At 40.2% G+C, this 24,739-nt stretch overlaps 1 protein-coding gene across 1 annotated transcript in view; it reads right to left on the reverse strand.

The window, feature by feature from the left end:
* Positions 1-24,739, reverse strand: part of LOC126252342 (solute carrier family 22 member 7-like) — a 165,748-nt gene that overhangs the window by 44,765 nt on the left and 96,244 nt on the right. The window contains exons 6-7 of the mRNA XM_049953230.1: positions 23,507-23,728; positions 21,235-21,449 (exon numbers count right to left, since the gene is read on the reverse strand). Of these exons, the coding sequence (XP_049809187.1) occupies positions 21,235-21,449; positions 23,507-23,728 (437 nt within the window). The remainder of the gene's footprint in view (positions 1-21,234; positions 21,450-23,506; positions 23,729-24,739) is intronic.

The following is a 24,739-nucleotide window of genomic DNA, read 5'->3' on the forward strand; positions in this document are numbered from 1 at the left end:
ATACGGTAGCGGTAATTTTTCTGGCACCTGAGGCAGAAACGCTGGTGTCATTGCTGGTCAGAGTCGAGTAATGGTGGCCCCAGTGAGCGGGCATGCACCTAATCATTGTAAAAAAAGTTCGTTAATTGTGTTAATTATTTCAGTCAAAGTGTTAAGTGTACCACGGGAGTGTGGTATTAGAGCCAAGCCGAAATGAGCGGTCGAGTATTTGTTTGCTGTAACTAACTGTTAGGAAATACTGAATTTTTGGAGGAAGGTGGAAGCAGCTTATGTGATGGTTGAAGACAACTGTGGTCACAAGTATAAGGTTTTGTTAATTTGATGAGCTGCACTGTGCATAACTTGTTTCATTGTTTAGGGTATTGTTAAAAGAGTGTTGTCGAGCACAGTTGGATTTGTGTGTTAGTAAATTATAAGATTGACTTATTGTTTAATCACTTAGTGTAATCATTTGGTGTGGTAACTGTGCTGTGTGATGACTTACTGCAAGAAATAAAAATAAGGCATCCGTAAAACAATACTGGAGTGATCTTCATGGCAAAGTAGATCCTTAGTTTCCTCTGACCTTAACCTAGCAGTATCACTTCATAAACAAAATCACAACCAGGCATCATCTTCTGCAGCGCATAGTAAAACAATATCTTTAGAAGACTGATGTAAGTTCGAGAAACTTTGTGAGGTGTGACTGATTTTGTACATTTCCAACCACAGCCCTCCTGTATGTGGTCAGTCTGTTACACCCTGCTACCAGCACATATTTCAAAGGAGTGGAGGTGTGCATGCTATTCCTCGTGGGGATGTTTTTAAGTAACTGACAGCTGAGATCTATCGGAAAAGTGAACCATGAAATTGCAGTAATAGTGAGTTGAGATAGCAATTTGGTGAACAGTGTTTTGTAGTGGATGTAGAGTGATTTGTGGTAACAATAGCAGCAAAGGGCATAAAAATTAGTGGAAGTGACTTTGACGAATTACGCAACATTTCAGAGACAGTAAATAATTTGAGACACTGTGCATGCATGAGGAATATAACAGATTCTGATGTGGGATGCAAAGCAAAAGACTGACGTCAAGAAAAGAAAAAGACTGCGAGACTTGAGTTATGATGCAACGCAGCGGACAGATAACATAACAGCTGCAGGCAAAGTGTAGGTACGTGGCGTGAGGCAGCAGGCGGTTCTTTGCAGTCTTCACTTCAAGGCGGGCAGACGATCGTTGTCACCGCAGAGTGCCACCAGTAATGAAAGCAAAAGTCAACACACAACCTGTTGAAGCGAGGGAAGCCCAATAGCCAACTACAGGCAACCAAAATGCCCATATTTCAGGGCAGCACGAACTTATCTTTCTTAAAAGCCGCAGGACCTGTGGCATTACACGCATTGCAATGTAGTGAAAAGCAGCATTCCCAATAGGTTAGCTAGTAGTAAACAGATATTTATTTATAAGTATCAGTAACATTTGAACCATGACTGAGAGTAGAGGAAACCTCATGATGTTAAGTAATAGGGAAGTGTGTTACGCTCATGGGAGACATCACAAGAATGAACCAAATCACATGACAAATAGTCATAATTAAGTGGTGAAAGTTCATCAATGCAAGACATTTCAGATGTCATGGAAGATAGTGCTCAAGTACTCTCAGAGGACCATGATGTTAGAAATGAATATGCAAAGTAGAAGTCACCGTGCTGTATCATCAGATCATTTGTCTGTCTATAGCGACGGTGAAATATCTGTTGTAAGTATGGTGGTGAATAATTCTGATCATGAATGTGGTATGATGAGAATTCTCACGGAATTCCTGGCATCAACTCAAAATTCCACTAAAGAAAATTTCGTCAATACTGGGCAGAATCTAAGAAAAAGCTTGAATAAATTAAAAAATCAATAAAATAAAATTAAGCGTCTACTGAGAAAAACGTGAACAAGCTGTTAAAATCTTCAGTGGTAAAGAAATCTCAGATTGATAAACTGGGAGATGATATTTGTTTAGAAACCTCAATCTAGCTTAAGGAATTTGAAAAAACGCAAAAATTAGTAACTGATTCTTTAGCAGAAGAAGGTTCTAAAAATAAAGAATTGTTTGGTGCAGATGAACTTCGAATAATTAATACTGTGCAGTTAATGAACGGTCAAAAAGAAATTAATCATATTTATTAAATTGCTCAGGAGCAATGGGATATAAAAATAGAAAAGGTTAATACTGGTTTCTTTAAGAGGGTAGAAGTAATCCGAAAGACATATGACAAGAGTGCTGGTGGACTTCATTTAGAACTGTAGGAAATCGCGAAAAAATGACGACAGATCTGAGGTACAATTAGAAGGATGCAAGGGAGGGAAGATTAGGGATTAATGTCCCATTGACATCGACGCCATTAGAGACGAAGTGAGAATAAGAGTCAGTGGCTCAGTATGCTGCTCAGGTGGAACTGAAATAAAACAAAGTATCTGAGGTATAGTATGAGCAGGAAAACAGAAAGTTAAAAATAAAAATTGTCTAATGTTTGATCATCAACATTTGCAAGTATGTAAGTTTCACAGTTCCTCTGACAGAGAAAGAATATACCCGGCTTCAATCAAACTACAGTTTGATAGAATATTTTTGGAGCAGTGAGATGATAAGAAGAAGGTTGTCTGCGTAATTAGTAGCTTAGAAGGGAAAGCATTATCTTGGGATTACAGGATCGCAATGCAACACATTCAACCAATTAAAAAGTGCGTTTCTGAATCAATATTCGTTGGGAAACGCACAAAACAGTGAGAGGAGAGAAATATTTGAAGGTCGTAATTTCAATAGTAGCGGGTGCATGAGTAATAAAGAACTCTTTCACACCTGTTTAGAAAAATATCAGTATTTTGACGACCTGCTTAGAGAGTGGAACCTAATTTCAGTTATAATGATTAAGTTACCAGTATTAATACAGGAAAAGTTAATTGGAAATCCGCAAACAGACGTCAATTCTATTGCGCAGATAGTAGATCAGTTAGACTCATTGACAGGTAACAGTCAGAATTGGGAAGGTTGGTGCAGAAACAGATGGAAAGGCAAGAAGCAAGATGATGTGCGAAGTTGGGAAGAAGTACCGTCACTTAGATTTATCATGACGCCAGCTCAAATAAACGCGCGACGATACCTAGAAGAGAGGCTATAGTATGGAGCACAAGATCAGCGAAACTACTATCACAGTCCGCCCAGAATAGGAGTGGGTGAACTTGATAGACGAAGAGGAAATTATCATGGGAAATATCGAAATTATAGTAACCAAGTTAATGTAAACTGTGAATGGGGGATTCAGCTTAGGGAAACTCGCGGGACGTTCAGTCACGAATAGTAACTGCAAAAGGAAAAAAAAGATTACAACTAAATTTTTTAAGTTTATCACAAAGAATAAGACTGACACATTCCAAAAAAGTAAGATATGATAAGAGTGAAAGCTAGGTCTATGTTCTCGATCACAGTTGAGAAGCATAAGTGCAATGCCCGTTTCAAAACAAGTCTTTGATCATACAAAATGACTGAGTGAAATGCTCGTTCTTTTCTCTGAACTCGTAATATGATTGATCATACAGCTTGGCCACTATGCACAACGACAATGCCATCACTGTGTGAACAACCAGTTTCGATATGCACCATCCTACATTTATTATGGGTCACCTAATTAGGAGAAGGTAATGGATCTTGGAATCTTTGCCATGACTGAGATTAAAAGATATTTATTTCCTCAAATGATTGCCTAAAATCACAACAATAATTAACAGTGAACAAAGATATCTGAACTCAAATTAAACTACAAATGACATTAACACTGTGGGGAAGTATCAGAAAGTGTGGAAGACAGATTGAAGGAAACGAAAAAGATCTTCTCATCAGGGCAGTTTAAGAAAGCAAAGTAAACGATACCAAAAAATGCTACAAATTACAACCATGTTAAGCAAGACAAGTTGTCGATCACGCTAAAACAACTGCGACACTTACATTTCCAAAAAATGAACAATCGGTAGCACATCAACATCAAATGACGAAGGCTGGGAGATGAGTGTCCCTCACAGCAATTCGATTGGACACACCAAATTTTGATGCGAAAGCAATGGACCTTCCCACACTGGTCTGGTAGTGTTTTGGTATCTCGTCCTTCTTACGCCAGAACAGAACAGGCGACAGTGTCATGTTCAGTTATCCTCTGGGGATGGTTGTAGCAGCATGGCACGTTCCACTCGGGGCTTGGAAATGCTCCAGCTTTGATGACAAGAGCATGAAGCAGGCTGCCCAGCTCCCAGCGGGTCTTTGCCCCTCCTAATGAGATTCATTGACCGCCTCATCCCAAAAAAGACGACCCAGAAGCCACACTCGAGAGAATACCTTCCCAGTCACAAAAATGCAAAGTGTACCCAGTACACTGCAAATAAAAGTAACCACGAAATGGCGGCAAAAATGACTCAGTATCGCTTACCAATATGTGATACTAATTTCACAAGCTACATGAAGATGAGAAGTATTTAAAAGGTAATAATCATTGTGGCGACCATGAAAATGAGGTCTATAGTGCAAGTGAAGACAGCACAGTGAGCAGACATGCACCTAATCATTGTAAAAAGTCCGATATCTGTGTTAATTATTAAAGTCAAAGTGTTAACTGCACCACGAGTGTGTAGTATTAGAGTCAGGTGGTAACACCGTAGTGAGCGGTTGAGTGTTTGATTGCTGTAACTAACTGTTAAGTAGTACTGAATTACTGGAGAGAACTGATTAGGCAGAATATGCAAAGCAGAAAAGGATGAGCGGTAAGTCAGAACATGCTAAAAACAATCTTCAACAATGTTGTGCAAAAGATGGACTCCAGAGGATTACAATGTTTTGTTTATATCCATAGGAAGATGGTTTGTTAAATATCAATATCTTTGAACACAAAAGATTATGAACTGAGAGAGAAGATGAAATTAAAGAATAAAGAAAATAAAAACAAAGGATAAAAAGCACGTCAAGAGTCATAGTTGTAGCGCGATTAAAGAAAAAAAAAAAACGTGAGTGTATGGACTCAATTTATGACATGCATTTCACGAAGTCGGGTTGCAGTTAGAAAAGAAGGAAAGCAATACGGCGAGGAAGAGCACGAAATAGTGATACTGGAGGAACAAGAGGAGATTCCAGGTTTTTTTCCTTATTCATCAGTCTTCTGACTGGTCTGGCGCGGGCCGCCGCGAATTCCTCTCCTGTGCCTATCGTACTATCATGGAAGATATTCCTTGACATCTTAACAGATGTCCTGCTATTCTGTCCCTTTTTCTACATAGTGTTTTCCACATATTCCTTCCCTTTTTTCCACATATTCCTTTCCTCTCCGATTTGTAGCGTTGCTCTTGGGGGGGGGGGGGGGGGGGAAGAAAAAGAATTGTTATTTTATATTTTTTTTAAGTATATCGAAAAAGTGAATATTTTGGTGGGCCACTTGGCAACAGAATCAGGGATTGATTACACTATTGTAGCAACATATGTTGAGCATTAAATACCTGGTTGGATTATTTTGAACAAGAGCAGCAGATTGATTTATTTGAGATCGTTCGGAAGAAACATGATCATTTCTGTGCATTTTTATAGTCGCGATGTAGTCATACCCGGAACAACACTAAGGGACCAGAAGATTTATAGACTTTAAAAGAAATGCAACACTACACAATTTTAAAAAAAGAGCTGATTCAGAAATAATAGGAAAACGGTAATGGCGTTCGGCCCATCAGCGTGATCATAATTTCTGGTGATGAACTAACACAAAATAATTAACATTCAAGTAAATGAGGAGATGGAAATAATCAAGGTTAATTTACTAAAATAAGCACACTTACCTTTAACACGAGTTTTTTAATGCTACGTACCTTTTCATATTAAATTACAATAGATGACCATTGTGGTTAAATACATTACACATAACAGTCAAAATGTCCACTTGATGCTGTATGTTCGTAATCAATTACAAGAAACTACATGTTTTCTGATTGTAAAAATAACAGTTGGCATATTTACTGAATATTTTTCACATAAAACATAAAATACCGATGCGGAACGCAACAAGTCCGCGTCCGCCTTTCATGGGATACAAACAGTAAAAGGTGAGGCGCCCAATGCCTCATTTGTCTTGAAACAACAGAATTATTTTTTATATCATTAATCGATACTATGTACATAGAGATTTACAGGCACCGCTCAAGAACGGCAAAGATATAGTATAATAGATTCTGTTGCTGCTATGCGATGGTTCATTTCTTTTACTTTACAATTGTTCGATAACTTTAGGCCATCAGGCGTTTACTATTGAGCGTATATTGATGTTTGTGAGGCGAAAATTACTAACATTACAGATTCTGCACAGAACCTCCTCTATCCTTGCCAGTCCACCTAATGTTCAACATTCGTCTGTAGTACCACATCTCCAATGCTTTGAATCTCTTCAGTTCCGGTTTTCCCACAGTCCATGTTTCACTACCATACAATGTTACGTTCCAAATGTACATTCTCAGAAGTTTCTGCCTAAAATTAAAGCTTATGTTTGACGCTAGTAGACTTCTCATGCCCAGGAATGCCGTTTTTGCCAGTGATAGTCTGTTTTTTATGTCAATGCTCTGTCCGTCAATAGTTATTTTGCTACCTACGTAGTAAAATTCCTTAACCTCATCTGTTTCGTGACCATCAGTCCTGATGTTAAGTTCCTTACTTCTTCGACTTCTCATAATTTCGTCTTTCTTAAATTCACTCCCCATCCGTATTCAGTACTTATTAGACTGTTCATTCCGGTTAGCAGATCACGTAATTCTTCTTCACTTTCACTGAGGACAGCAATGTCATTAGCGAATCGTATAAGTGATATCCTTTCACCCTGAATTTTAATTCCACTCCTGAATCTATCCTTCATTTCTATCATTGCTTCTTCGATGTATAGATTCAACAATAGGAGCGTAAGACTACAGCCCTGTCTTACACTCTTTTTAATCCGAGCACTTCGTTCGTGGTCTTCCACTCTCATTATTCCCTTTTGGCTCTTTTACATATTGTGTATTACCCGTCTCTCCCTATGGCTTACCTATATTTTCCTCAGAATTTCCAATGCACCTTTTGACATTACTGAACGCTTTTTTCAGGTCGACAAATCCTGTGAACGTGTCTTGATCTTTCTTTACTCTTGCTTTCATTATCAACCGCAACGTTAGAATTGCCTCTCTGGTGCCTTTACCTATCCTAAAGCCAAACTGATCGTCATCTAACACATCCTCAATTTTGTTCTCCATTATTCTGTATATTATTCTTGTCAACAATTTCGATGCATGAGCTTTTAAGCTGATTGTGCCATAATTCTCGCCCTTGTCAGGTCTTACACTCTTCGGAATTGTGTGGATGATGTTTTTCCGAAAGTCAGGTAGTATATTGCCAGACTCATACATTTTACACATCAACGTGAATAGTCTTTGTGTTGTCACTTCTCCTAATGATTTGAGAAATTCTGATTGACTTATCTATCTCTTATGTCTTATTTCATCTTAACTCTTCCAAAGTTTTTTAATATTTGGTTCTAATACTGTATCCACTTCTCTTCTAAATGGACTGCTGTTTCTTCTTCTATCACATCAGACAAATCTTTTCCCTCATAGAGGCCTTCAGTGTACTCTTTCCACCTATCCGCTCTTGACTCTGCATTTAACAGTCGAATTACCACCCTTGCTATTATTTCACCGAAGGTTATTTTGACTTTCCTGTATCCTGAGTCAGTCCTTCCAACAACCATTTCTTTTTCAGTTTCTTCACTTTTTTCATGCAGCCATATCGTCTTAGCTTCCCTGCACTTCCTATTTATTCCATTCCTCAACCATTTGTGTTTCTGTATTCCTGAATTTCCCTGAACTTGTTTGTACTTCTTTCTTTCGTCAATCAATTGGTGTATTTCTTCTGTTACTCATGGTTTCTTGGCAGTACCTTCTTTGTACCTATGTTTTTCTTTCCAACTTCCGTGATTGCCTTTTAGAAATGTCCATTCCTCTTCAGCTGTATTGCCTACTGAGCTGTTCCTCATTGCTGGATCTATAGCCTTACAGAACTTCAAGCGAATCTCGTCATTCCTTAATACTTCCATATCCCACTTCTTTACGTATTGATTCTTCCTGACAAATGTTTTAAACTTCAGTACTACTACTTTGTGAGAGTCTATATCTGCACCTGGGTACGCCATGCAATCCAGTATCTGATTTCGGAATCTCTGTTTGACCATGATGTAATCTAACCGAAATCTTCCCGATCTCCTGGCCATTTCCAAGTATACCTCCTCTTGTGATTCTTGAACAGAGTATTGGCTACTATTCGCTGAAATTTATTACAGAACTCAATTAGTCTTCCTCCTCTCTCATTCTTAGTAACAAGCCCATATTCTCCCATAGCCATTTCTTCTACTACTTCCCCTACAACAGCATTCCATTTCTCCAACGTGAGTATTAGATTTTTATCTCCCTTTACGTGCTGCATAACCTCGTAGAATATCCTGACACAATTTCTCTATTTCTTTATCTTCAGCGTGCGACATCGGCATGTACACCGGAACTATCATTGTCGATGTTTGTTTGCTATCGAATCTGACGAGAACAAGCCTATCACTGAACTGTTCACAGTAACGTAATCTCTGCCCTACCTTGCTATTGATAACGAATCCCATTCTCGTTATACATTTTCTGCTGCTGTTGATATTACATTATACTCATCTGACCAGAAATCCTTGCATTCTTTCCATTTCACTTCACTGAGCTCCTACTGTGCCCAGATTGACCCATTACATTTCCCTTTTCAGATTTTCTACTTTCCCTACCACGTTAAAGCTTCTGAAATTCCACATCCCGACTGATACAACATTATCCTTCCGTTGGTTATTCAATCTCTATCCTTCCGTTGGTTATTCAATATCTTTCTCATCGTCACCACTGTCTTGGCAGCTCCCTCCCAGAGATCCAAATGTGGGACTATTCCTGAATCTTTTGCCAGTAGAGAGATGACCATGACACTTTTTCAGTTACAGGCCACATGTGCTGTAGATACATATTATGCGTCTTTAGTGCCGTGGTTTCCATTGCCTGATGCATCCTCACGCCATTGATCATTACTGACCCTCTCGCCATACGGGCAGCTTCCCACCCGAAGGGAAAGAGAGTGTACTGAACCTCTGTCCTCTCCTTGGCCTTCTTTGACAAGGCCGTTGGCAGTATGAGGATGACTTCTTATGCCGGAAGTCTTCAACTGCCAATGCTGATTATGATCCAAAATGTAATTGGTGGCGGGGTCCGAACCTGGGACCGAGGACCTTTTTCTTACTCATCAAAGAATGTAACCATAGACCAGAGAGTGCAGTAGTCGAGAACAACACATCTGGAGTCTTGTGCTTTACAGAATATGTTGTTCACGACTACTAGGCCGCGAGTGACGGGTGAATATCTTTTTGTTTCGTCTTACATATGTTCCATGACTCCGTTAATCTTTCGAAGCGTAAAGCCCGTTTTTCATTAGTTATGTAAATCTCTAAAAAACTAGGAGTAACATAACGCTCTAGAGAGAAGTGTGAGTACCAAAACAAGTCATACAAATATCAAATAAGACGAATCAGAAAACGAGTAAAAGGAAGTGACATGTGCAGCACAAAGGTACAAATATAGGTAACAGAGGTGCTGAGAACAATTTACGGGTTGAGAGTAGGTATAACGTAACATAAACAAATATCCTACCTATGGTGAACAGAATACCAACTAACTATGGGTTACATTACGACAGGTACACAGACATGCATCAGAGAGAATGGAACAAAGACGTCTGTCAGACAACACTGATCAGCGCGAAGAAATGGTTAACAAATTAGGGTTTAAGATCTCATGATATAAAAAAGATTACACATTCAGTCGAACAGGTAACCACAATGAGCAAACAGCTCGCTTCATTGAGAGGTGAATGAGATTACAGAATGTGAACATCGAGCTGTGTGCAACAGTATAATAGAGATTTTATGCAGAGATTGTTCTGTGAGTGATGAGTAATTCAGCCACAAAAAGCACTGACAGTAGTATAGTATTAAGTGGCGAGTATTTTGATCAGTAATTAATTAAGAAGAAGATGGAACTAGTAAGCATACGCGAGACAAGAGCGTACATGAGGGCATGATTAACGAAGGTATAACACAGAAAAAGAGTATTGATAGTCGATGTCACGTTCATCACGTGAAATAAATAAAGTAGCAGATGTAGGAATGGGTTAAGCTAGTATTATAAATAACAAATGTTTGTATGTTTATTTTGTTTGGCCCCAGAGTTTGTACTCTATTTAGCAATAACAAAGGTAAGTATTTGATTTACTGAAACTACACTGTTGTGTAAAACGTAAGGACGAAAGTAACTTTCGTGTGAGGCATCATCGCCAAGTAACGTAGCTCGATGAAACTTGAGCCATACACAGAAAGAACTGCTACAATTAGTACAGAAGGTAACTGAAACAAATACGCAATAAGAAACGGCAATTTTATTCAAAGTGAATAGTTACACTGAAATCACCGCAATTTATGATGGTGCCCCAGACAGAAGGTCTTAATAGCGCGTGTGACCACTATGGATGGCAATGCATGTTCTGCAACGTGCTCCTATGCTGACCACAAGATTGGTACCGAGTTCTTGTGGTAGGGCGTTCCATTCCTCCAGCAGTGGTCAGTATGTCCATGTGATAAGATACCTATCCACAGCATAACACGTGGACCATTAAAACGACCATAACGGACGTGTTCCCACCTCTAGCCATATGAGGGTACGTCCAGGGCTGTCGAACATAACAGGTTTGGTGATCTAGATGTTATGATGTGGGGAGGTATATTGCAGCATGGGTGTACTGACCTCCAAACCTTTGAACATGGTACACACAACGGTCAATATTACTGTGACACTACACTCCTTCCAAACGTGTGTCTTTCCAGGGGTCTATTCTGTCCTGACTGTATTTTAATAGATGGCAATGCATGACTGCATCGAACACTGAAGGTGGAGGAACTCTTGGAATGAGAGGATGTTTGGCTACTGGATTGGCTTATCCATTCTCTTGCTTTGAATATCACCTAGCACGTGGGAGTTACATAAGAGAGACGATTGCAGCACGTCCATTGCACAAACGACCACCCAGCAGTTGTGAACAGGAATGGGACGCATTGTCACAACAACTCCTTCCCGATCTTGTGGCCAGCATGGAAGCACTGCAGAGCATATATGGCCGTCTATTGTGATCACACATCATATTAAGTACCATGCCCTGCCTTTTGTGACGTCCAGGGGACCACCATGAATCACGGTGACTTCCGTGTAATTATCGACTTTACGTAAATGTGCCATTTCTGTCTGCCTCATTGTGTATCTCTTTCAGTTACTTTCTGTACTGTGCTGTAGGCGGTTCTTTCTATGTGTGGTCCAAGTTACATCCTTACACTTTTAGCACCACTTGTATATTGTGAAGCACCAATGAAAACTGTTACTTTTGGGAGAGAATGCTGTCGAAATGGACATGCTTAGCATTTGCTGATTTGAGCCAAGAGAAGTTAGACCTGTGTAAAACATTATATACACTGAGTATCAAACGAACAATTCTTATAGCAAATTCTCTCAGTTTGAATTATGGCTGTCGGCATTTCAATGAGGGAAACAACAGGACATGTCTGAATTTTAACAATCACACTAAAAAGTACAATAAGACATGTATTTGAAGTGTAAGGATTTGGTAATATTTAGAATTCAAACAGCATCTATAGTACTGGACACTGAGTAGAGGTAAAGCATAAAACTGGCCAACTCAGGCTGAGTCGTTGCCGACCCGCTCGCCAAGCGTGTTGGCCCAGACAAGCTCGCCTGTGTGTGGGCGACAGGCTCGCAGTCGGGTCTGTGGTTTGGGTGCATCTGTTCCACCAGCGAGTCCCATTTCCTTGCAACGATCGCTGTATCCCAACATACATTCCACAAGGAAAGACATGTTGGGTTTGCCATTTGTTCGCCGGTGTCCACACAGAGTCGAATGGGTCGCAGTTACAGTCAGTGAGCGAGTGGCTGGACTGGTCGGACTGTGAATGGGCACCCTGATGGGATGCTAACGGACGTGTTATCAGTTAACGGCACCGTGGCCCAACAAAGGAAAATATTGCTCACAGCTGGGTGTCTCAACCCCTGAGCCTCATATTCCCAGCCTGGTCGGTGTGCCGACTCATTCACCAGCCAGCTCACTGACCCGTCTGTGTGTGGGCAATGGCAACTGCTTGGTGAAACCTACCTGCCTGCAGTGACATAGTTTGTACTGACAGGTAGCTATCACGACTAGGAGGTAGCGCTTTGCCGTCGAAGTTACGCACCCAGACCATAGACCCGATGGCTAAAAAATCATCAACACACAGGGGAACATGTCGGGCAGACCCGTTCGGCAAAAGAAGCTGAGCTGACTCATCGGACTGTGCATGGGAGCCTTTAAAGGACTACCGAAGGCGATGGAAAAAAAATCGAGAAAGACAGAATATAGGTCAATACAACAGCTTACTGCTTGACCAGTATGTCAGACTCTCTTCTAGTAATAGACCGTAACCTTAGGGTGGCATCCACAGTAGCTGGATAAGAAGCAGAGATGGAGCAAGTCTGATTAGATATTAAGATAGTAATAAGACACAGAGTATAATAATTTTTCAGTTTTAAAACATGAAACTTGTAACTAATTAATGTTTCCTGTTCCATAGTATGATACTAATCGACTCAGCTAATGGGGATTGGAGAGAGACCCGACTTGAACCACACTCGACATGGCTCCTGTTAAAACAGGTAAAGTTGTTTATTAAGGTGCTCCATTTTTGTTCTATTTGTAAAAGGTGCTCTTATGTATACATTCTTCGACACAGCTTCGTGCAATGCTGGCGTATATTTTTTTTTTTTTTTGGTTCTTGGAAGCAATGATAATGCATTGGAAAAATTCTTTAAATTGAAATGAATGTTTTTCTTTAAAAAAAAGGTTACTTTATATTGTAAAATTATTATTGGGGCATTTTTTCTGAACAAATTAAATTACAATTAACATACATTATTAATTATGCGCAAGGCTGCTTCTTTACCTTCTACAACAATATTCATCCTCCAGAATCCTGACCAGAGTCGCGAGCAGAGCACACAGCCGACGCATGCCGTCTCCCGCAAACTACTACTGTCCACTCGCTACTAAAGCCGACCGACTACCACTGTATCCGACTGACTACTACTGCAGACTCGCGCAGACAAGCGCAGACTGACTTCTACTGTCGACTCGCGCAGACTAGCGCAGACTCGCGACAAGCAACAACTAACAATAAACTACTCTCTGGTCAGAGATTCTGTCATGCCTCGCCCATCGCCGGCGAAGCATACACCTTATATCTTTAATATTAATTACCTTGCAGACAATTTTAATAGTAATATTAGACTTTGTATATATGTATGATGCAGTCATCTATAATGAAGTACTGTATGAAAGAAGACACATAAATGGTCAGTCATATCTCAATAAGATTTAAATGTGGTGCAAAGATGGGCAACTTCCTTTAAATTATCAGAAACATAAAAGTGTACATTTTACAAAATGGAAAAATGTGGTATCCTATAACTTTAGTATAAACGATGCACGGTTGGAATCAGTCAACTCATACATACACCTGGGTGTAACACTCCGTAAGGATATAAAATGGAACGATCACATAGGCTCAGTCATGTGTAAAGCAGGTGGCACACGCCGGTTTATTGGTAGACTACTAGGAAATGCAATCAGTCTGCAAAGGAGATTACTTACAAGTCACTTATTCGACACATCCTAGAATATTGCTCAAATGTGTGGAACCTGTACCTAATAGTACTAACAAGGGATATTGAACGTATTCAGAGAAGGGCAGCACGATCGTCAAGGTTTGTTAGACCCAATGGAGTGTGTCACGCAGATGCTGAAGAAACTAAACTGGCAGACTCTTGAAGATCGACGCAAACTGACCCGAGAAAGCCTTCCAATGAAGTTTCGAGGCACGGCTATAAATTATGACTCTACAACCCCCTAGGTATTGCACCTGTAGGAGTCATGACATAATAAACTTAATTACAGCACGCACGGGGGAATTAAAAAATCATTCTTCCCGCCATCCATGCGTAAATGTAACACATGACAGAGTATAGATGTAGATGTAGAAGTGTACTCTGACCATAAGTAATTGGCTATAAATTGCAGATTAAACCTGAAGAATTTGCAAAAAGGTAGGAAATTGAGGAGATGGGACCTGGATGATTTGAAGGAACCAGAGGTTGTTGAGAGTTTGAGAGGAAACATCAGGCAACGTTAGACGGAAACAAGGGAAAGCAATACAAGAAAAGACGAATGGATAGCTTTGAGAGATGAAGTAGGGGAAGCAGCAGAGGATCATATAGGTAAAAAGACAAGGTCTAGTAGAAATCCATGGACAACTCAGGAGGCATTGAGTTTAACTGATGAACGGAGAAAATGTCAAATGCAGCGAATGGTGCAGATGAAAGAGAATAAAGAAACAAAAAAAAATGAGTTCCACGGAAAGTGCAAAACAGCTAAGCAGGAGTGGATAGTGGGCCCATGTAAGGCTGTAGAAGTATCCATAATTAGGGGAAAGATAGAAGCAGCCTACAGCAAAAATTAAGGAGACCTCCGAAGAAAACAGAAGGGAAAGCTGGAAGGTGGAAGGAGTGCATATTTACAGGGTCTATGTAAGGTGAACAAATTTGAGGATAATATAATAGAAAGAGAAGAGAAAGTAGATTTAGATGAGATGGAAGATATGATACTGCAGTAAGAATTTGACACAGCACTGAAACACCAAAGCCGAGCCAAGGCCACTGGAGCAGACGGCATTCCCTCTGAATTGCTGATATCCAAAGGAGAACCAGCCATGGCAACAATTCCACCAGGTGTGCAAGATATACAAAGGGCGTTCAAAAAGTTTTGCACGGTCGTTTCTAATTTTTTTATTTTTTGCAGGAGGAGAATGTGAACATACATGGAACTCAATGTAGCCCCCATCAGCTGTGACGCATCTGGCCCAACGTTCTTTTCAAGATGTAAATGCACTTGGTAAAATTCTGGAGACTGACTTTTATACCATCACTTGACACAGGAAATAAGGTCCTTCTCACTATCAAATGTTTTACCGCACAGGTGGGCCTTCAGACGACCAAAGAGGTTAAAATCAGACGGAGCAAAGTCCGGACTGTAGGGAGGATGAGAAACAATTTTCCAAACCATTTTCCTGATTTTCTCCTGCGTCATAAGAGCTGTATGGAATTTGGCATTGTCATGGTGTAGTCTGATGAGCTGACCCTGAAGCTGTGGTCTGTGGGTCTTGATGGCACGTCGCAACTTGTCCAGTGACAAACAGTAACGGTCCCGGTTAATTGTGGGGCCAGGGTTCCAAAAATTCAATAAAAATGACACCACACTGATCCCAGAACAAGGAGGCCATCACCTTTCGGCCTGCTGCTCGTGAAAGTCTTGGTTTCTTCTTCCGAGGAGAACCCGGATGACGCCACTCCATGGACTGGGTTTTGCTCCCAGGTTCAGACAAAAACAACCATGTTTCATCCTGGGTAATCATTCCGTCAAAACACTGTTTCCACTCTTCAGTAAAGGTCTTCATAAGACCCTCGTACACATTCTTCCTCATCGTTTTCATTTCCCTTGTCAATAATCTAGGCACCCAACGTGCACAGATCTTTCTTTATCCTAGAGACTGTACCAGTGACACCACACTGCCCAATGACAAACTAGTCATTTCAGCAGGCTGTCGTGTCGTCACAAATCTGTCATTTTGGATGATTTCATCAATGGTCTCCTTATTCCAATAATTCACTGCCGTCGATGGCCTACCGCATCGTGGACTGTCCAGCAGAGAGAAATCACCTTTTTTAAACCTCTGCAACCACCGCTGGACACTGCTGCGATCCACTGTGTCCTTCCCATAAACAAGGAGCAACTTCCAGTGAATCGATGTGGCAGAGTCATCGCCGGTCTTGAAGAAGAATTCCATCACCGACCGTTGTCGCAACCTGAACTTTTATATACCAACTTACAGCTAAATGTTCCAAGTATGTTCACAAAAAAATTCATTCTCCTCCTGAAAAAAATAAAAAAAATTAGTGACGACTGTGCTAAACTTTTTGAACGCCATTTGTATAAGACAGGGTAATACCCTCACACATTAAGAAGAATGTAATAATCCTGTTTAAAAAAAAGCAGGAGCAGAAAGATGTGAATAATACCGAAGTATCAGATTAATAATAAGCCATGGTTGCAAAATACTTACACAAATAATTTACCGAAGAATGAACAACTGGTAGTATTCGACCTCTGGGTAGATCAGTTTGGGTTCTGGAGAAATGCTGGAACACGTGAGGCAAAAGACTTACTTACTACAGCTTACCTTAGATGACAGTTTTTGTAAGCATGGAGAAACTTTGGGCAATGTTGACAGGAACACACTTTTTGAAATTCTGAAGGTAGCAGGGGTTAAATATTAAGAGTCGACGGGCAGCAGTTGTTGAGAATGGAGTGAGACAGTCTTGTAGCATATCCTGATGTTATTCAACCTGAACACTGAGAAAGCAGTAAAGAAAATAAAAAAAATTGGAGTAGAAATTAATGTTCAGCGATAAGAAATAAAAACTCTGTTTGCCAGTGACATTGTAATTCTATCAGAGACAGCAAAGGATTTGGAAGAGCATTTGAACGGAATGGACAGTATCTTGAAAGGAGGATATAAGGTGAATATCAACAAAAGGAAAAGAATGATAATGGAATGTAGCAGAATTAAATCAGGTAATGCTGAGGGTATTACATTAGGGAACGAGACACTTAAAGTAGTAGATGAGTTTTGCTATTCGAGCAGCAAAATAACTGGTGATGGACCATGTTGAGAGGATACGAAATGCAGACTGGCAATGGCAAGAAAAACACTTCTGAAGGAGAGATGTCTGGTAACATGGAATAGGTATTTAAGTGTTAGGAAGTGTTTGCTGAAAGTATTTGAATGGAGTGTAGTAATGTATGGAAGTGAAACATGGACAACAAACAGTTTGGACAAGAAGAGAATAGACGCTTTTGGAATGTGGTACTACAGAAGAATACTGAAGATTAGATGGGTAGTTCACGTAACTAACGAGGAGAACTGGGAAGAAAAGAAATTTTGTGGCACAACCTGACTAGAAGAAGGGATCGGTTGATGGGACACATTCTGAGACATCAAGGGATAACCAATTTAGTACTGGAGGAAAGTGTTCAGGGTAAAAATTATAGAATGAGACCGAGAAATAAAAACAGAAAGCAGATTCTAAAAGTATAAGTCGCACGAGCCATTCGGAATTGGAGAGGCTTGCCCAGGATAGGGTAGCGTGGAGGGCTGAATTTAACTGCTCTGCGGACCGAAGACAAGAACAGCAGCAACCGAAATATGCTAACAATAAGTAACAAGTCTAATTTATATTTTGACAGTACTGGAATCAATTAAAAGTAATCCTTTCACGCATACATGTATGCCCAACAGGTACAACGCCCAGGCGGCGATCCACTGTTGTCCGCATTTCAACATTCCTGCCAGCGCTGTCGCAATGTCGGATCGTAATTTATCGGACAAGGTAATCACGGAAATCCTCAGTTCGGACCCCTCATCGGACGAAGATGCCCATGTGTTTGGAGGTAATGATGATTCTTTACCAATACGAGGAATCTTTTTCGGAAGATTATTCTTTCAAAGGGGGAAGAGAAGATGAAGTGGTAAGCGCAGCTTCGTCATGAAAAAGAACGTTTGATTGGTCGGTTAATCATCCTGTGACCAAAAGCCACCATTTCGCGAACACATTTAGCGGTATAAGAATAGATCTCGATGTTTCACCAAGTCATTTACACTTTTTGTACTTTATGTCGTTTGCATTGTTTCTGCCATTCGTTAACAGATAAATAATTATTACACATTTCTTACATTTCTGATGACAGTACCCAGAAGGTTAACGCAATGGAGGCGTATAGAGCTTGCAGAATTTTATAGCTTCTAGGTGTGTTCCCTGCTTATGCCAAAAACTAAATAGTTGGAAGTGAATCAGTATTGGCCAACACATTTTTTGCTTCAAACATATTTTCACACATAGTATCAAGGGACCGGTTTAAACTGATGCTCCGTTTATTGTGCTTCAGTGATAATTAGGCTGTATCCCAAGATGTTCTTGTGAAAATGCGGCTCATTGTAGAGCAGACAAGGAAAAAATTCCATGAGGCCACAGTTTCTTTTGAAAATTTAGTGTTTCATGTCTGCTGCTTTTCCAAGGAAGGCTGCGATTTAAGCAGTGTCATGTAATTATATTCTGGATTATATTGCCTATACTGGTGGCGCCGCGGATATGGAATCTGGAAACGCTGACGGGAAAATATGGCGATGTTGTTTGTTTGTTATTGCCATACCTCAACAAAGGTCATATCGTTTATTTAGACGGTTAATATTCCAGCCCAGAATATTCCCATGGCTCCACGAGAAATACACCAGTACCATTGAAAGGTACGCAAAAATAGGAAACATTTTTGCCTGATGGACTGAAAACAGAGGAAACATTGTTCAGGACTTGTGGAAAACAGTTGGCTCTAAAATGGATGGACAGCAATGAAGCATGGATGCTTTCCACCGCAAATGGTCCAGACTTTGTTGAAATCGAGAAAATAAAACGGGACAAAATAAATCGAGACCCACTCCTGTAATGAGCTTCAATAAGTCAATGGGCGCTGTTGATACGATAGACATAATGTTAAGATCTGCACAGTGCATCCGAAAGACAATGAAGTGTCACAGAAAGGTATTCTTCCATTTGACTGACTTGTGTGCACTGACTGCAAAAACAATTCTTGAAATGCGAACATTTTAGGTTAAGCTTTACCGTGACTGTTATTGACATTAAATGAAACAACAAGTTTACTGTTACCAGTCACCGTTTTATTTATTTCCACGACGCGTTTCAAAGCTTTAAACCTCCATCATCGGGTGGATTTACATTAGTTAGTATGACATTTGCGTGTGTGTTGTGTTACGATTTTTTGGAGGAACTTGTGGCACTGTCTATTGGAGAAACAAGACACTATTTCAGAACATGGTGTTGGGTTTCCTCTGACAAAAATTAAACTGATATCTAACGGTAAGCGTAAAATAAGTAAAATAGAGTACCTCCAGTGGTCACAGGTTCCTTTCGCTGTCGTAACAGATCACATGTGTAGTGTCATATTTGTAAAAAATATGGCGTCTGGAATATGCTGGGTGAAAGGTTCGTATAGCAGAAGACATATGATTATTGTACTCAAAGTTTGTAACATTTCACCTGATTGTCATTAACAAGTATGAAGTTTAAGCCATTTTAACATTTCATCTGATTGTATAAACGACTATGAAGTTTAAGCTGTTTTAACTTGTAAAAATCGGATTTATATGCCACCTGAAGTACACACACATGTATTCAACACCTCAAAACAAACACCGCCAAATTCTTTAAATAATTATTCTGTAATAATGTTGTTAAGATGTATATTCTTTGTGCTTTGCGATTATGTCTTCTCTTCTGCTATACGAACCTTGCATACAGCATATTCCAGACGCCATGTTTTTTACAAATATGACACTATACATGTGATGTGTTACGACAGCGAAACGAAACCTGTGACCACTGGGGGTACTAAATTTTACTTATTTCATGTTTACCGTTAGATATAAGTTTAATTTTTGCCAGAAGAAACCCAAAACCATGTTCTGAAATAGTGTCTTGTTTTCTCCACTAGACAGTGCCACAAGTTCCTCCAAAAATTCGTAACACAACACACACACCAATGACATACTAACTAATGTAAATCCACACGATGATGGAGGTTTAAACCTTCGAAACGCGTCGTGTAAATAAATAAAACGATGACTGGTAACAGTATGCTTGTTGTTTCATTTAATTCTTGAAATAAAAAAAAAAAAAGAAACATAACAAGCCACTGGTGAATTTACTCTTGGAACTAACTCATCAGTTGCTGAATAAATTTCTAGGCAAACATGTAAAACTGAGATCCCAAGGGCACCAAAACAAGATATTCCATTTCGTATATAAAATAAAGAAGGATATTATCCAGGATTCCTCGGAGCAATGGAGAAAAGGAGATTCTCCAGAGACACTGTGTTGTGTATTCTGCTAATTCACAGCAAAAAATCTCATGTGTAAGATGCAAAAAGTGTGATGTTGCTCTTTGCATGGAGTCATGTTTAGAAAAATATCACACACTAAGGATATATTGGGCGATGTCAGTAATTGTGTATGTTTCCAGGAGAGGAAAGTACGAAAAATAAAAATAAACAATAAAAGAGGAAAAAATAACAAATAAGAGGGAAGAATAAAAAGAGGCCAAGGACTGCTTAAAAAATGAGGATGTAAAACCACAAAACTAAATAGGACTGAACGTGATAAACGGAAAGAGAAAACAGCGAGCAGGCAGCATGTAGATTCTTACTGTCGAATTTTTTATTATGGAGAATCCAGTTGAGGCTTTAATTACAAATAAGCTAATAGGATTATCGCAAAGTAAGTTTTACCAAAATCTTCCTTGTTTAATTCTGCGGTAGGCTACATGAGACAATTTGTTTTTAAAGTCCCTTGATAATTATTTATTTACAATTAGAGTAAGAATTGTTTGTCCGAGTTCTGAGAATCTTGGCTAGCAATTGCTCACTTATAAAATTATGTATTCTGCAATGTATTTGTCCAAAGATAATGAAATTATATTGGGTTATAGGCAAATACATTGGTAGTGCGAATCTCTAGTTACAGAATTATTCAATAAAAATACAAACCTTTTATCATTTTTCTAACGTACCATTTTCTCAGCTCAGGATAAACGTATAATAGAAAGTGTGGGTTAATTTTGAAGTTCTTTTCGTGTGACTCTGATTTTATGAAGACTATTATCGAAGAGTGGTTCTAAGAGCGCTAGAACATAACGATTAACCGTCAGTGGCGTATTCTCTGTCGTATCCTGCAGTTTTCGCCGTACAATGGCACATACGTCAATAATGATAATGTTACAAAAAAAAAAAAAAAAACCGAAACTACCCTCCGCCACACACCATTAGGTGGCTTGCGAAGTCTGATGTAGATGTAGATACATTACCTGTCATTACAATAATGATGGCGACAGAAACCAGTGTTGCCCCCAACAATGAAAATGCTTCTGTGAACCTCCGTCCAAACCTGTTGCCCAGGAAATGCGCTGCAAGGTTACCGGGGAACTCGAAAGCTCCTTGAACCATATAGGCGAGGAATGGATTGCCGCCGAGATTACCGATATTAAACATCATGGTACTTCTGGTCAGTATGCAGACTAACCTAAAGAAGGACTTCAGTTAGCAATACTTAAATACATTTACAGACGGTATAAAATTTAAAGTTTCATGGCAATAATAATTTCATTGTCAATGCTGCAGGTTAGTAATGCAGGATGTATCATAACTAATGGCCTAAAGGCTCACATGGTACTACAAACAAAGAACTCCCAGTAAACATAGGTCCGCAAACGAAAAGTTTACGAGATGACTGCGACTTTGTGGTTACCAGCCACCAACCGCATGCTGGTCAATGGTGTGGTCTTATATTTTCGAGGCGTGGACTTGTAAACAGAATGGCTGATATTATTGCACTTGATCTTGCGTGGCCGTTATCGGTAACGCGGTGAAATTACAGTAAACAATTACAGTGCTGACTGAGGAAAACGCATCGTTCTGTGAATGATTTCAAGATACAGTAGTTGCGCATTTATTGTCAACCATTTCAGCACGTCCTCGTGAAATATGACGATAAAAACTTACGATAAGCCAACCGAAGTGCCCTGATTCCCAGGTGCTGTAATTCCGTGGTCGACTAATACACTCAAAGTGCCACTCACGTCAATTGTTTGCAGAGCGTATGTTACGTGGTACGTGCGTTGATGGTAACGTCGAACATTACAATTACAGGGAGTAAGCGGATATACATTTCATGTGCGGCAGAGATAACAGCAACGCACGGGAGGCTGCATTGTACCAACAAGCATACCCTGCTCGAAGGTATCCCGTGAGACGAACTTTTACAAGTTTCCATCAACGCCTCGGAGCAACTAAGAACTTTGGATATGCTGCGAGAGTGGGTGTTCCTGCTCGAATTACACCTGCACATACGATGTGGTGTTGGAAACAAACACTCTCCAGGAATCTCGACAAGGAGACTTAGCACACAAATTCATGGAATGAGCCACACTAGTATTTGGAGAATCGCAGTGCAATGCACCCGTGTCACCTCCAACGAGTTCATTGCCTTCGAACATTTTCCAACGAATTCATTGTCTTAGTGAGACGGATTTTGGTCCTAGACTAACGTTTCGCCAGTGCATGCAACAACAACATTAGGCAACCATACGTTTGACAATAACATTGAATTTACATATGAAGCACGGTTCCCGCGAGTCAGTGTGCGTAATTACATTTCTCACGTTTGGAGTCATCTTGGCTCCAACCCACATACTGTGCATGAGTCTCCACATCAACGACGTTTCACATTGAATATATTGTTAGGATGGTAGGTGATCGTCTCATTGGGCCATACAAGTTACCGAACATACTCAGTGGACGAAATTACCTTCGGTTTCTGCGGCATCATCTTGCTGGATTGTTTGAGGACGTTCCCTTACAGCTCAGACCCTTAGAGCAGCACCAGAAAATGTGGTACAGCATGATAGAGCACCGGCACATCTTGCTGCTGTGGTGAAACGACATCTAACGCTCCGATATGGCCAAAGATGAAATGGGTGAGGAGGACCTCTACCGTGGTTTCAAGATCACATGATCTGAACCCCCATGGAGTTCTATCTTTGAGGCCACCTTAAAAGTTTAGTGTCCGCCAGTCCAGTTTAAACGGTTGAAGAATTGGAGCAGAGTGTTGTCAGTGTTATACAAGAATTTCGAAATGATCGAGGCGTGTTTGGAAGGGCTCGAAACTTATTGTGGTGACGGGTACAGGCATGTACTCGGGTACAATGACGACACTTCGAACTTCTTACATTAAGAGTAGAGCCATGAGAATGTCGTGTTTATTCAAAACACCTGCACTTCTGCAAAGTATCTCTAATAACTTTTCGTAATAATGTACAATATTTTTACCTTTCCCTACCTGGGATGGCCTTTACACGCAATCAAGCCAGAGGTGACTGGTAACGACAAAGTCGCAATTACCTCGCAAACAGTTTGTGGGCTTGTGATTACCAAGACCTTTTTGTTTCTCGTATCGTGTCGTTTACACCAGTAATTATGATACACCCTGTACTGACCTGACTACGTAAGACAATATTCCTAGCGGACAGTCAATTTTAATAGAAATGTTCGTTTTGCGAAACACTGAACATTTTCACTTACCTGCCAAAAATCAGTCTAAGTGTATTCTTAAACAGGTTTCTATTGGTAACTAAACTTAGCACTCCCATATTTGCAGACCGTCGTTTTGACATCGCATTTAAAATTTCCAGAGTGTCGGCCGGAACGTGCCTCTTGTTGGTCTGGGCTATCTTGTGCACCACCGAATACGCTCTTTTCGTGTGCCCCTTATTGAGCAGCCAGCGCGGTGACTCAGGAAGAAAGCTGAAATAAACAATACATTGGTTCAACATGGCTAAAACTACTAGCATTATTTATTCTCAAAGTAAACTTATCAAATATGTGGTTCGACTCAAAAGAACGCTGAGTCCTCAAGATTGGTGAAGTTTAACAAAAGCACGAAATTTAGAGCGAAATTCAATGTGAGGTGCTTTTAAAAGTTTCCACAACGAAACTGTGTCACGAAATTCGGCAGAAAATCCAAGGAGATTCTGGTCATATGTATAACACTAGTGGCAAGACACAATCAAGACCTTCAGTGCTAGCGATGGAAATGTTACCGACGACAGCGTCTCTAAAGCAGAGTTACTGAATACTATTATCCGAATTCTTTAACCAAATAAGACGACGTGAATATAAGGTATTTAAAAGAATGACCTGGTTTCAAAACTCCGTGTTTACTGATGAAAATATACTACAAACATTGGATAAGTTGCAAAATACAAAATCTTAAATTAACTTGGCTATTACAAATGCTCTATGTGTCCACCGGCAGCAGCACGAACAACATTTAGACGATAGCTACATTCTTCATAGCCGGCCGATGTGGCCGAGCGGTTCTAGGCGCTTCAGTCTGGAACCGCGCTGCCGCTACGTACCTAAGGATTGGGAAGTTTCGCAGGCCACACCAATACTCAAGAAAGGAAATAAGAATAATCCGATGGATTACAGACCATACTCTTGATGTCGATTTGAAGTAGGAGTTTGGAACATGTACTTTCCTCGAACATTATAAATTACCTCGAGGCAAACGATCTGTTGACTCACAGTCAGCGCGAATTCCAAAATTTGTTCAAATGGCTCTGAGCACTATGGGACTTAACTTCTAAGGTCATCAGTCCCCTAGAACTTAGAACTACTTAAACCTAACTAACCTAAGGACATCAAACACAGCCATGCCCGAGGCAGGATTCGAACCTGCGACCGTAGCGGTCGCGCGGTTCCAGACTGAAGCGCCTAGAACCGCTCGGCCACTCGGGCCGGCCGTGGATTCAG

This window comes from Schistocerca nitens, chromosome 4, assembly GCF_023898315.1.
Source record: "Schistocerca nitens isolate TAMUIC-IGC-003100 chromosome 4, iqSchNite1.1, whole genome shotgun sequence".
NCBI lineage: Eukaryota > Metazoa > Arthropoda > Insecta > Orthoptera > Acrididae > Schistocerca > Schistocerca nitens.